The sequence below is a fragment of the Salvia hispanica genome, chromosome 2 (genome assembly GCF_023119035.1).
Source record: "Salvia hispanica cultivar TCC Black 2014 chromosome 2, UniMelb_Shisp_WGS_1.0, whole genome shotgun sequence".
Lineage (NCBI taxonomy): Eukaryota > Viridiplantae > Streptophyta > Magnoliopsida > Lamiales > Lamiaceae > Salvia > Salvia hispanica.
Genome location: NC_062966.1, coordinates 36,693,908 through 36,707,789, shown reverse-complemented (window position 1 = coordinate 36,707,789; position 13,882 = coordinate 36,693,908). Strand labels below are relative to the sequence as shown.

Below are 13,882 nucleotides of genomic sequence, written 5' to 3'. Positions count from 1 at the left end.
TTTGTATTTTCTTCCATATGTATCACCAATTCTTTTTACTTCATTTCACACCTTTCACTTTACTTTCTTCCCCATCTCAATTTCTCTCTAAATTCAATAATGAATTCAGACGATTTCCATATTTGCAAGCATAAAATATAAAAAATAAAAAATGAATATTGACAATAGGATATGCCTTTAATTTGTGGTGTTTTTATATTTTTATTCATGCTAATTGATATATTTGCAAACATAAAAAATAGGATTAATGAATTTTTGTAGTGTTTAAATATTCAAATAATAAATAAAATGCTTAGGGCGCCCGCCCCATTGCAGGTGGAAGAGGCGGAAGATAAAATGCTGATGTGGCGGTGCATAAGGCGGGGCTTAGGCAAATAATAAATAAAATGCTTAGGGCGCCCGCCCCATTGCAGGTGGAAGAGGCGGAAGATAAAATGCTGATGTGGCGGTGCATAAGGCGGGGCTTAGGGCGTCGTATAGTCCGCCCCATTGTGGATGCCCTAAACCATGTCTCTCTCTCTCGGCCTGCCGTCATCACCGAGTAGCTGCTGCTGGGGTCGCTCCCTGTCACCGCGTTCCAGCCGTGAGTCCATCGCCGTCACGGCCAGTCCGCCTCCGTTCACTGTTTCAGCCTGCTGTCACCACCATTCAGCCAATCTGTCACACCTCCCTCACTCTCTCCCACGGCTGCTGTTAATCCAGGGCTCGTCGTTCTTGCTCTGATCCCATCTCTCTCTCGGACTTCTCGACGCCGCAGAATTCACCGGGCTCCCCGTTTTCCTCAGTTCGGCAGCCCCCAAAAAAAACAGCACCGCTGCCCAACTTCTCCACCTCTCTTCCCTCCGTCTTCGCACGGCCTGGTGGGGCTCCGTCGCGGCCGTTGGTCACCCACTTCCTCACTATTCCATCCTGATCTCAATCACCATGGTCCAGCGACGATGCCGTCGTGGCCAAGCTCCACCGCGCCTCTGCCTGCTCAAGGTTAAGCCAACGCTACTGCTGCTCGTGCTCGCCTCCCCCAAAGTAGGATATAGTCTCCATCTCTACCTGAGTTACACGCCGATGAGTTCCTACAATCCGATTTCCCATCGTCGCAACATGAACTCTCCACCTTTCGGTTTCTCTTTGAATTTTGAAGGAAAGGTGAAAAGACCTATGAAAACGTCTCCGATTAGGTTTTGGGTTTAGGTGAAAAGACCTATGAAAATTCCACTATTGCATATATCGTGAACCCTCCACCACCATGTCGTGCCTAAAAATGTGTAAACTGATTTGTGAAGATTCACGGTTTGTTTAGAGTTTATTTGGATTTTTGAACAAAAGAAATAATCTGGGATGATTTGTTCATATTTTTCAGCATTGCACATCATAGAGTAATCTGCCGTTTTTATTCTCTTCGGTGATTGGGTTTTGCATAAAAATTGGCTCAAGAAGAAAGAATAAAAATATGTTTGGGTTCATAATAAGTGGTTTCAATCGAGCTAGGTTTTATAATAAAATATGAGTAGAAATAAATTAATGGAATATGGAGTCCACTACAAAAATAGTAAAAAATGAAATGAGACAAATTTTGTGGGACGGACGAAAATAAATAAAAAAGTGGGACACATTATATTCATTACCAACCGTCATATCGTACATAAAATACAATGAACATAATTACAAACCAAACTAAAACTCACTATGCCATAATATAAACATAAAATCCCAAATCTCTTTATTCATAATACATGCAGCATTCTTATTCATTAATTACGGATATCAGTCGATATATATGTTTGACTGAGATGTCTTTCGGTTTTTATTTAAGACTGATATAGGTGGAATACTTTGTTCGTTTCTAAAGAAGTTGTTCGGATCAACTTTGGTCTTCACACGAACCAATCTCTCAAAATTATTGTTGAAATATCGAAGCCCCCAAACACTAGCTTGTTCGTAGCTCGTCTCACCCTCGATATTATTCCTCCCAATATCAAGATCTCTGTAGTTGACGTAGGCAGCCCTAGGAGACTTTGTCACATAACTCTCCATGTAATCATACAATCTCCTTAACCAATCAAGATGGGCCTCTGATTGGTGAAGATTAGCCCACTCCACATCATATTCAATCATGAAAATGGTGCCCCTCCGATGCGGAAACGGAGTTTCCGTCTCGGAGAAAGCATTGAACGCCCCGCCATAGGGGCTAAACTGCAGCTCCGAACCATCTTCTTCGATAAGGAATCTCCATATCCCTCTCAGCCCTTCTAACGGGAACGGAGTGCTGACGTAATCCGACTTCCCTTTGAAATACGTGGGGATACGTGGAGCTCTGTCTAGTAAAACATCAAGGGGCTGATCCCGGAACCATGAGTAAAAGAGCACCGACTCAATCCAACTCATCTCAAGGCAGTCTTGTTCGGTCAATCCAAGCTCAGGAAATTCCCTCTGCATTATCTGCAGAAGATCCTGAGCCCGGCCGAGAAACAAGGAGCTGAAGGAAGCGGCGACCGTTTTATTTCCGGTCGTCGGGGAGACGTCGGGTTTCATGAAAACCCTGATTAGCAGTTCGTCGTCGATTTTGTTGGCGACAAACTGCCAGCGATGGACTAGCTCCGTCGCATTTTCCTCCAAGCGTCTAGTGACGTTGAAAACCGTCACTATCTCTGGGACGGTTACCAACGTCACCTTAAATTCCAGAACAATCCCGAAGCTGGTACCTCCGCCACCTCTGATAGCCCAGAACAGATCCTCTCCCATGTTTGACCGGTCAACGATCTCGCCGTCCGCGTTGACTATTCTTGCGTCGACGATGTGGTCCGCGGCGAGGGCAAATTTCCGGGACATCATGCCGAACCCGCCGCCGCTGAAGTGGCCGCCGATGCCGACGGTGGGGCAGACCCCAGCCGGAAAGCCGAGAGTCCGGCTTCGGAGGGCAAGCGCGTGGTAGAACTGGCCGAGGGTGGCGCCGGTTTGGACCCACGCGGTTTTTCCGTCGCCGGAGATGGTGACTGACCGGAAGTTGCGCATGTCGATGACGACGAAGGGGGTTTGGGAAGTGTAGGAGAGGCCTTCGTAGTCATGGCCGCCGCTTTTGACTCTGATGGGAAGGTTGAGCATCTTGGAGCAGTGGATGGCTGCTTGGATTTCGGATTCTTGGCGCGGCGTGATGATTAGCTCCGGCCTCTCCGGCGCGGTGGCGGCGGGGCTGAGATTTTTCGTTAGTAAGAGGGAAGCGTATGTGGTGTTTTGAGGGGTGTAGATTAAATCAGTTGCTGAATTTAAGAGTTGGAATTCATGGATTATGCATTCGAGAAAATCGTGGTAGCCATGATTGTTGGATGAAGAAGCTCCGAAGAAAAAGAGGTTTGTCAATACTAAGAGGAGGAATTTAACACTAGTACGCTCCATTTCTTAACTTGTGCTTTGAGTGTTTGTTCATCTTCTATTTATAAATCCTACTAGTAAATACTCCTCCGTCTTATAATAGATGGCACACTTGGGGATTGACACAAGATTTTAGAATAAGTTATTTTGTGTATTAGGTAGAGAGAGAAAATATTATATTTATATTAATGTGAGAGAAAATTTTTTCTAGAAAATGAAATGTCATATCTTTTGTGGGACAAATTAAAAAAGAAAGTGTGACATCTATTATGGGACGAAGGGAGTAATAAACTTATGTTAATCTTCAACTATGTTACTAAGTGATTTGTATAAAACGCTATAAAATATCTACTAATTATTCCACAATCTTAATTAAAATGACACATGTTTAAAATACGAAATAATATACTCCCTCCATTCATTATGATTGTCACCATTTGACCCGACATAGACTTTAAGAAATGTAATAAAAAGTGAGTTGAAAACTTTAGTGACATGTTACAAGACAAATACATACTATAAAAGTTAAACACGTATAAATAATAAAAAAAATTAATTACATGCTTATAATAAACCTAAGTGATATTTCTCACCCCCGTAGTAATAAATATCCATTAAACATGGACATTATTTTTCATTTTGGTTGTTCCATAAAAATAATTCATTTCTATTTTTAGATAATTTTTTTCTTTATAATGTGGTAACCAACTTTATTCCACTAATAATACTTCAATCGCTTTTTCTTTCTGTTACTCCAAAATATCAATATTTATGAAACGGGTGGAGTAGTATTCTATACAGCTACGAGATATTAAAGACATATAATTGGGCTAAAAACATGTGTTGCATCATACGAGGACTATAAAAAAGAGAGAGGGATATTTTTGTGGTGATATGTATACCTAGCTACTAGTACCACTCCATTATAAATTTCATGCTCCCTCCGACCCTTAATAATTGTCTACTTTGGTTCTGACATAGGTTTTAAGAAATATAAAGGAAAGTTGGTTGGAAAGTTATGGAGTATGGGTTCCACTTTTATATATTAATTTTATACTAATAAAATGTGAATGAAATGAGTTAGTAAAATGTGGTGTCTCTTTATCATTTATGATAAAAAAAGTGAAAGTGGACAATTACTGGGGGCGGATGAAAATGGTAAAAGTGGATGGAGGGAGTATCTAATTTTCTTCGTTTGTATAAAATGATTTATTAATTAATTTAAAAATTATATTTTAGAGTGTATTGAATATTAAATTGGTGGTTCTAAATAAAATTTGAACTACTTTACCGTCCCCTAAAAATAAAAAATATTTGAAAATGACAAGTGTTTCAATACAAAATATACAAAGTAAGAGAGATATAATGAAAAATGTGTTAACAGAAAATGATTCCCATCTTATTAGAGAGAAAGAAATTTCTTTAAAAAGAGATATTTTATTTTATTGCTGATGAAAATCAAATGTATCTTCTCTATCATTTCAATAAGTATATGATCCTACTATAAATGCAGTATACCTTTCTGGGACCATTTATCAAATTGTCTTTCATATTTTTTACTCCCTCCGTCGATGATTTTTAGTTTGCCCACGATTTATACAACCATTTACTTTATTGCACTTTTAGTATGCGGATCTCACATCCCACCAACTTTTTACACTCACAATCCAATATAAAAAATTACTACCTCCGTTCACAAAAATTTGTCCCGCTTTAACTCGACACGGGTTTTAAGAAATGTAATGAAAAGTGGGTTGAAAAAGTTAGTGGATTGTGGGTCCTACTTCTATATATTAGTTTTATAATAAATGTGGGTCGGAATGAGTTAGTGGAAGATAAAGTCCACTACCAAAAATGATAAAAGTGAAATGAGATAAAATTTGGAGGACAAACGAAAATGAAAAAATGAGACAAATTTTAGTGGATGATATCCCTTTATATTATACTTCGTAAAGTCAAACTATTTATTAAAACACGTGTAAAAGTCAAAATAGCTTTTTAGATGTGGATGGAGGGACTACACGTTTAAAGTCATTAATACACTATAATGAGGCGGCGCCACCAACACATTTAGCACTTCAAATGTAATGGCATCATACTATACAATAAAAGGTTTATTATAGTTTATAAGTTGAAGGGTTTTTAGTTTATAACTTTAATTTTGGAGAGTTTGTTTTATATTACCCTGGACTTGACATTACAGCTGTATACCCATTTTGGGACCATTTATCAACTTGTACATTTTCCATGTGTTTGTTATCAGGTTGAAGTCAGTAATACACAAGAACGACCGACACATTTGACACTTAGCTTCAATTTTCTTTTTCTGTATTGCTATAATGAAAGATTAAAAACATGGAAAACGAAAATGATACACCTTCTAATATTTTCTCGGTTAGTAGAATATATATGTAGATTAGTATTAGGTGTCAAATGTAATGGCATTATCTCAACTAAATTAACCGTACAATAAAAGGTTATAAGTATAATTATAGTTTATAATTGATGTTTTTTTTGTTTATAACTTCAATTTTGGAGTTTTTATTTTATACGTAGTACTACGTACCCTGGACCTGACATTAAGAAAGATTTAATTATAGCAAGGACTTTGAGAAAAAACATTTTGAAAAAACAGATTCAGTTATAGCACAAACTTTAGTTTATTTTATAGCTTGAGCTTCCAAAAAAGTTTCAATTATAATCCTAACTTTTGGGAAATTTGTTTAATTATAGTCAGCTATAACAACAATGTGAGTTTGCTTAGCTTCATTTGATTGATGCATGACAGCACAAAAATAAATTTTCAAAATTAAGGCTATACTTAGAGTTGTTTTCTCAGTATAGAGTATATAATAAATTGGGACTATTAAACAAAATAAATCAAAGTTAAAGCTATGAATCAGAAAAAAAGAAAAATAAAAACTAAAAGTACAGACTAAAATATATTTCAAAATTCTAAAATATAAAAATCTAAATCTAAAAAGTACAATTCAAGTTTTCGGTTCGTATCAATATTTGAATTTTGATTTGTCAGGTTCGTTACTTCATTTATGGAAAAGTTTTATTCAATTCATTTTAATTTAAAAAAAAAATCGATTTATTAGTTGTTAAATTTGGACAAAATATCGATCGAAAGTTAAATTTTCATCTCCTACGGCAGCCACATAATTAAATATTGTTGCGACCCACATGAAGAATATCCAAGCCAACCTTACTTATCCCATATTAATATCATTCAATCAAATGAGATATTGGTTACTCCTATTCTCTCATTCCCACTTTAAGGCGCTACTTGATATGGTGGAATGGAATGACATCTTACCTCCATTTCATTCATTTACTTGATAAATTTTTTTCTTATCAATCACCATTCCATTCCATGTGAGAATAGTTATTTCATCCATTTAGCTAAAGAATGGACATTGCATTCCATTTCATTTTCCTTTCGTTTTATTTTAAATTTTAATAAAATTATATAAATATTATTTAATACTCCATCCGTCGGATTAAAAATGAAACGTTTTCCTTTTTAGTTTATATTATTAAACAGGAAATGTTTCTTAAAATAGAAACATCTCTATCTCTACTTTTTCATCTCTCTTACTTCATTAACTCACAAAACAACACTGCATAAAAACTCCCGTCGATTCCTAAATATTGCATATTTAACTATGTATCCAATTTTGGGTGTAATAATGTCGCCGGTTTCGAAAACTTCCTTTTTTGTGAGGCCTGAGTAGGGCCTGACCGATTGAAAATATGGACACTGAACAGTGGTACTCCATTAGGCAAGAATTGGGCCAATTCATGGAAAGCGAAATGATCCAGCTGTATTTGGCAAGAATTAAATCACATGCTTTATCTTTTCAGAATTCATGGAGGACAAACAGTACCCCCATCGTCTTTTATTAATTACTTCTTTCGTTTCTTTTTGAAAATTTGTCACTTATTTCTATTTTTATGTTTCGGTGAGTTTTTCTCCTTTCACATTTACCACTAATACAATCTCACTCACACCTTATTAAGTAGGATAACATGTCATTAACTTTTTCAACTCACTTTCTATTACATTACTTAAAATCTGTGACCAGTCAAATGGTGACAAATTATAAGGTACAGGATGAGTAATACTCTATCCGTACATATTAATATAATCCATATTTATTTTTATCCTAACAGGATGATTCATTACTAAATTAGAAATATATTTATTTTTAGAGTGAACTACAAAAATGGCCTCTACGTATAACAAGTCGAACGCTAGAGGTACCCATGTTTAAAAAAAACGCATTATAAGCCTCTGCGTATCGGTAAAATATCATTTCAGACCCTTTTTTCACTATTTTGAGTCTTTTATACCCTTTTCCTCTCACTTTTAACTTAGATGAAATACCAAGGATGTTTTAGTCTTTCTCATTTTTATTATGTACTATGTTTATTTTATATTAAAATATTAATTTCATTTAATCCATAAATATTGTAAATTTAATTAGATTGATAAATTAAAAATAATAATTATTATTTTAAACTAGACTAAAAATATAAATCATTCTTATAATAATTATCGAAAAGAAGTAAAATATTTTAGTTAAACTAAAATAAATCCTAATTTCTCAATTATGTTAATATTAAAATTAAATAGAAGATGTTTAATTAAAATATTAAACATAAATCCTAATATTTCGACAATCCATCTTCTATTTAGTTTAACTAAAATAAAAACATAAATCATTCTTATGATTACTATTGATAAGTATTTTAATTTATCAATCTAATTAAATTTACAATATTTATGGATTAATGAAAATAATATTTTAATATAAAATAAAAAATACATAGTAATAAAAATGAGAAAGACTAAAACATCCTTGGTATTTCATTTATATTAAAAGTGAGGGGAAATGGGTATAAAGGTCTCAAAATAGTGAAAAGAGGTCGGAAATGATATTATACCCATACGTAGAGGCTTACAATGCATTTTTTTAAACATGGATACCTCTAGCGTTCAACTTGTCATACGTAGAGGCCAATTTTGTAGTTCACTCTTATTTTTATTTTATTCTTTCTCTTATTTTATTATCTCCACTCAATACACAAAATTAATTTGTACAAAATCATGTGCCGTTCAAAGAATGAGTCGTTTTCCTTTGAATGAAGGGAGCATTACTTATTTCCTTTTCCATTCGTCTCTAATTAATTAACACCTTTACATTCCACTACTCTTGATAATGGATCTCACATTCCACTAACTCATCTCATTTAAATTTTGTAATAAAATGAATACGTTTTAATAAAAAAAGTTAAGTAAGAGAGAATGAGAAAAAATAGGTAAAATAAGAAAGATAGAGTGGAAAAGTGGGTAAAGTATAGGGAATATGAGAAAAAGTGGATAAGCTATGAGAGATAAGCTTTTTAAAATTAAAATTATTAATTTATGTATTCTTTTTCATCCAATAGCTATATACATAGAAACAAAATTATGCAACCAACTCACACAAAACTCTTTCATAATAAATACATAAATTAATAATTTTAATTAAAAATAATTTATCAGTATTTAGAAATCTATTTAAACTTAATTTTATAAAATTAAAACTAATATTGAAATAAAATAAAAAAAAAAACAAAGTGAAGGATGACAAAGGGAAGAAAAAAATAATTTTGAAATGACATCAGATTTAGTATATCATTGAAATAATATCATATTGAAACAGTTAAAATGTGAAAAGACGAAATTGTCCAAATGCTCAAAAGGGCATTTTCGGTTCAAAAATAGCCAAAAGGACCGATTTCGAAATAAACTCTTAGTCCAGGGATATCTGACGATATTTTTAAAGTCCAGGGACAATAGGCAAGATAAATCTATATTCTAGGGACTATTTTTGTAGTCCACTCTAACTAAAATCGGTCTTTGTGATGATAGAGAAAAAGTGTTTTGCATCAAAGTCGTGTTGGAATTTGACGATGAATTTGAATAAATTCATATATTAAGTTACTCCCTCTATCCCAGTAGAAATGAAACGTTTTTCTTATTGGTCTGTCCCATTAAAAATGAAACGTTTCTAAAAATGGAAATAATACTCTCTCTACTTTTTCTTCTCTCTTACTTTACTCTTTCCTCATTAACTCACAAAATAATACTACATAAAATCTTGTATCGAAAAGCAAATGTTGGATATTATTTAATGGGACGGAGGGAGTATTAAATATTACGCGCCGGATTTGGGGTATATTAATCCATGGACCATGGTAACACCATTTATTAATCCCCTTGTATTTCATTAAAAATTCCTTGGAAACACCATTTTAATCATTATTTAGATACATACAAGTGAGTCAGAAATTCATACTGCACAGTCACCCCAAGTAGAATACAGTAGTAATTTTATTTACAGAATAATATCAAATTTTGTCTATTTACCAATTAAATCCTCGTTAATTCGCACCATATGACATCAAACACACTAAAAAAGTGTTTCTGTTCATTTTGCATTCGTTACAAAAGGAGATTTTTAGAGAGATTGAAGAAGCAGCTTTTTAAAAAATTAATCTGCATAATTAAGCCCAATTTGTTTTTTCCATCGCATGAGGTGGGCAAGCCCAAGGAAATAAAATGGGCTAATATAGAATCAATGTCCAGGCCCAGTTTGAAAAATGATTCCAACATATGAACGACTGAACAAGTTCCACGTGACCACCGTGCATTAGAAATCGAGTTTGATGATGAGGCACTTGCCTTAATTATGTTTTCTTCTTTGGGTTAATAGCCATTAAAAACATTTGTTAAATCGGTTTAATAGTTGTTCTCAGTTATCCCATCCATTAACAAAATAGTGACTATTAACGATATTCAAAATAACGTGTTTCATTAAAATATATATTTTTTTTATATTCCTTTATTCAAAGCAAGTACATTGCTTTATTTCCCTGATAGTACTATAAATTAATCAAATTCTCAACAAATTTTTTCGACATTAATATAACTATATCCACGAACTACGTTCCCATCACCGGAATACTTTGCTCATTTCTGAAAAAGTTCGATGGGCTAACTTTCGTCTTCATACGAACCAATCTCCTAAAATTATTCTTAAAATATTTAAGCCCCCAAACACTAGCTTGATCATAACTTGTATTCCCAGCTTCATTTTTTCTTCCGATGTCAAGATCCCTGTAGTTGTAGTAAGCAGCCCACGGATTCTGGGTGACGTGGCGCGCCATTTAGCCGTAGAGCCCCCTAATCCAACGAATACCGGCTTCCGAGTCATTGAGGTTAAACCACCCCACGGCGTAGTGGATCATGAATATATTCCCTCTCCGATGAGGAAACGTAGGTGTTCAGAACTCCCCCGTACGGACCGAACTGCAAGCTAGAACTCCCTGTTGAATGAAGATCGTTGACTCATTAATTCACAGCTCAAGACTTATCTAGACTTAGTCTTTGTTAGTTTTCAAAATTCCTAATGTTTAGCTATTTTCTGTTTTCGTAGTGGTCCTATTTCTTAGCTATATTCAGTTTAGCAGTTGCATTTTTCTTGTGTAGAGTGCCTATAAATAGCACCTCATTTCAATGGAATAAATAAGTCTTTTGAGTCATTCTTCTAATACACAAAGGCTACGTTTATTTCTTTCTTCTTGCTGTACTCTACTCTCTGTTTCCAACATTTGTGGCATCTAGAGCTGGGTTCAATTACGATGGCCAGCAACGGAAGTTCAATGAGTGCTACACAACCACTCATTCCAGTCTTCAAAGGAGAAGGCTATGAATACTGAGTATTCGGATGCAGACTCTACTGAGGTCTCAAGATCTATGGGACTTCGTGGAGCAGGGATATGCAGATCCCGACGAGGCGAACAGATTGCGGGAGAACAAGAAGAAAGACTCGAAGGCGTTGGCAATCATCCAGCAAGCGGTGCACGACAGCGTCTTCTCCAGAATTGCAACGGCGACCACTTCGAAGCAAGCTTGGTCAACTTTGCAGAAAGAATTCAAGGGAGATTCAAAAGTCATCGTCGTGAGATTGCAATCACTTCGACGTGACTTTGAAACGCTGATCATGAAGAATGGAGAATCTGTGGCTGATTTTTTGTCGAGGGCAATGGCAACAGTCAGTCAAATGCGATCTTGTGGAGATAAGATCACGGACCAGACCATCGTTGAGAAGGTGCTCAGAAGCTTGACTCCAAAGTTTGATCATGTTGTTGCTGCAATTGAAGAATCAAAGGACCTATCGGTTTTTTCATTTGAAGAACTAATGGGATCTCTTCAAGCTCATGAGTCAAGGATTAACCGATCGTTTGAAAAGTCTGATGAAAAAGCTTTTCAAGTGAAAGGTGAATTCTCCAATCGGAAGGAGTTCTCTACGGCAAGAGGACGAGGCCGAGGAGGTTTCCGAGGTCGCGGGCGTGGCCAAGGTCGAGATCGTGGCGGTCGATCTGATGCAAAGCAATATTTTGGTGGACAGCAAGGCGACAAGAGCCAAATTCAGTGTCATAATTGCGGTAAATATGGGCACGTGAAAGCAGATTGTTGGTCGAAGGAAAAACATGCAAATTGCGTCCAAGAAGAGGCGAATGATAGCAAGTTATTCATGGCGGTTGCAGACGCCGTGGATGTGCCGAATGATGTGTGGTTCGTGGATAGTGGTTGCTCGAATCACATGTGTTCCAACAAGGAGATGTTCAAAGAGCTCGATGAATCTCGCAAGATTCAAGTCAGGCTAGGTGATGACAAAGGCTACGTTTATTTCTTTCTTCTTGCTGTACTCTACTCTCTGTTTCCAACACTCCCGTCCTCTAAGAAAGCTCCATATCTCTCTGAGACCGCTCACTGGAATCGGAGTGCTCATGTAGTCCGATTTCACTTTGAAGTACCCGAGTCCGAACCCGCCCGCAGGCGTCCTGTCCAGCAACACGTCTAGGGTTTGGTCATAAACGTTAGCAAAGAAGAGAAGAGATTCCACCCAACTCATCTCCTTGCAATCATCTTCGGTCAATCCAGGGATGGAGCCAGGAAATTATAGTAGGAGGGGCAAAAATATTAACATATAAATATAAAAATATAATAATAAGAGAAAAAATTTGGGTGTTGGGAGAGGGCCTCTGTCATTGCGGCTGTATTCAAAAGGAACACAAATATTTTACTTGTTTTTTTTTAAAAATTCTGGGGCTTATATTTATAGTACTTATATTTTTATTTGGGTCTTAGGTCTCCCCTATTTTCTAGTGCAAGCGGTGTTTTTCGTAGGTGATCAGGGGCAAGTAAATCTTTATTTTATTAAACGAAGGGGGGCAAATTATGTGAATATGTCGGTATTAGATTATTTTAATGTATATGTGTGTGTATATATTGGAGATTGAGGTGGGGCATTTGCCCCATCTAAACATACATTAGATCTGTCCCTGGGTCAATCCGAGCTCGGGAAACTGCTCTTCCATTATAGGGAGGTCTCAGGCCCCACCGAGGTACATCGACGTGAATGAGGCGGCGACTGTTAGGTTTGCGGTGGCCGGAGAGTTGGTAGGGTTTAGGAATAGACTGAGGAGGAGATTCTCGTCGACTTTATCGGCGATGTGTTGCCATTTATCGACTAGCTCCGTCGCGTTTTCCTCCAACTTTCGTGTCACGTTGAAGACTGTGACGGTTTCTGTGATGGAGACTAGTGTAACAGTGAATTCTAGAATAATCCGAAGCTAGTCCCTCCGCCGCCTCTGATAGCCCAGAACAGATCCTCTCCCATGCTTTTTTTTGTTTAGGATTTGGCCATCTGCGTTGATGAGGGCTGCGCCGACGATGTGGTCACGGGCGATGGAGTATTTCCGTGATATCATGCTGTAGCCTCCGCCGCTGAAGTAGCCGCCGACTCCAACGGTTGGGCAGACGCCGGCGGGGAAAGCGAGGGTTTTGCTTGTCCGGGAGATGGTGTAGTAGAGCTGGCCGAGGGTTGCGCCGACCTCCACACGCGCGGTTTTCGCCTTCTCGTCGATTGTCATTGATCGGAAGTTTCTCATGTCGACGATGACGAAGGGGGCCGACGCGGAGGCGTAGGAGAGGCCTTCGTAGTCGACTTGAAAATAACTCATATTAACACACAAAATACATGCTGCATTTTATTCATTACAAACCATAATATCGTACATAAAACACAATGAACATAACTACAAACCAAACTAAAACTCACTATGCCATAATACACACATAAAATCCCAATCCCTTTATTCATCATACATGCAGAATTCTTATGCATTAATTACGGATATCAGTCGATATATATGCATGACTGAGATGTCTTTCGGTTTTTATTTAAGACTGGCATAGGTGGAATACTTTGTTCGTTTCTAAAGAAGTTGTTCGGATCAACTTTGGTCTTCACACGAACCAATCTCTCAAAATTATTGTTAAAATATCGAATCCCCCAAACACTAGCTTGTTCGTAGCTCGTTTCACCCTCGATATTATTCCTCCCAATATCAAGATCTCTGCAGTTGATGTAGGCAGCCCTAGGAGACTTTTTCA

The 13,882-nt window shown here is 36.7% G+C and overlaps 1 protein-coding gene across 1 annotated transcript; it reads right to left on the bottom strand.

The window, feature by feature from the left end:
• Nucleotides 1-1,588: 1,588 nt before the first annotated feature.
• On the bottom strand, nucleotides 1,589-3,405 carry LOC125204338 (berberine bridge enzyme-like 18). Its single transcript, XM_048102967.1, has one exon. The coding sequence runs from the start codon at nucleotides 3,388-3,390 to the stop codon at nucleotides 1,762-1,764; it is 1,629 nt and encodes a 542-aa protein (XP_047958924.1). The 5' UTR covers nucleotides 3,391-3,405; the 3' UTR covers nucleotides 1,589-1,761.
• Between the last annotated feature and the right edge of the window lie 10,477 nt (nucleotides 3,406-13,882).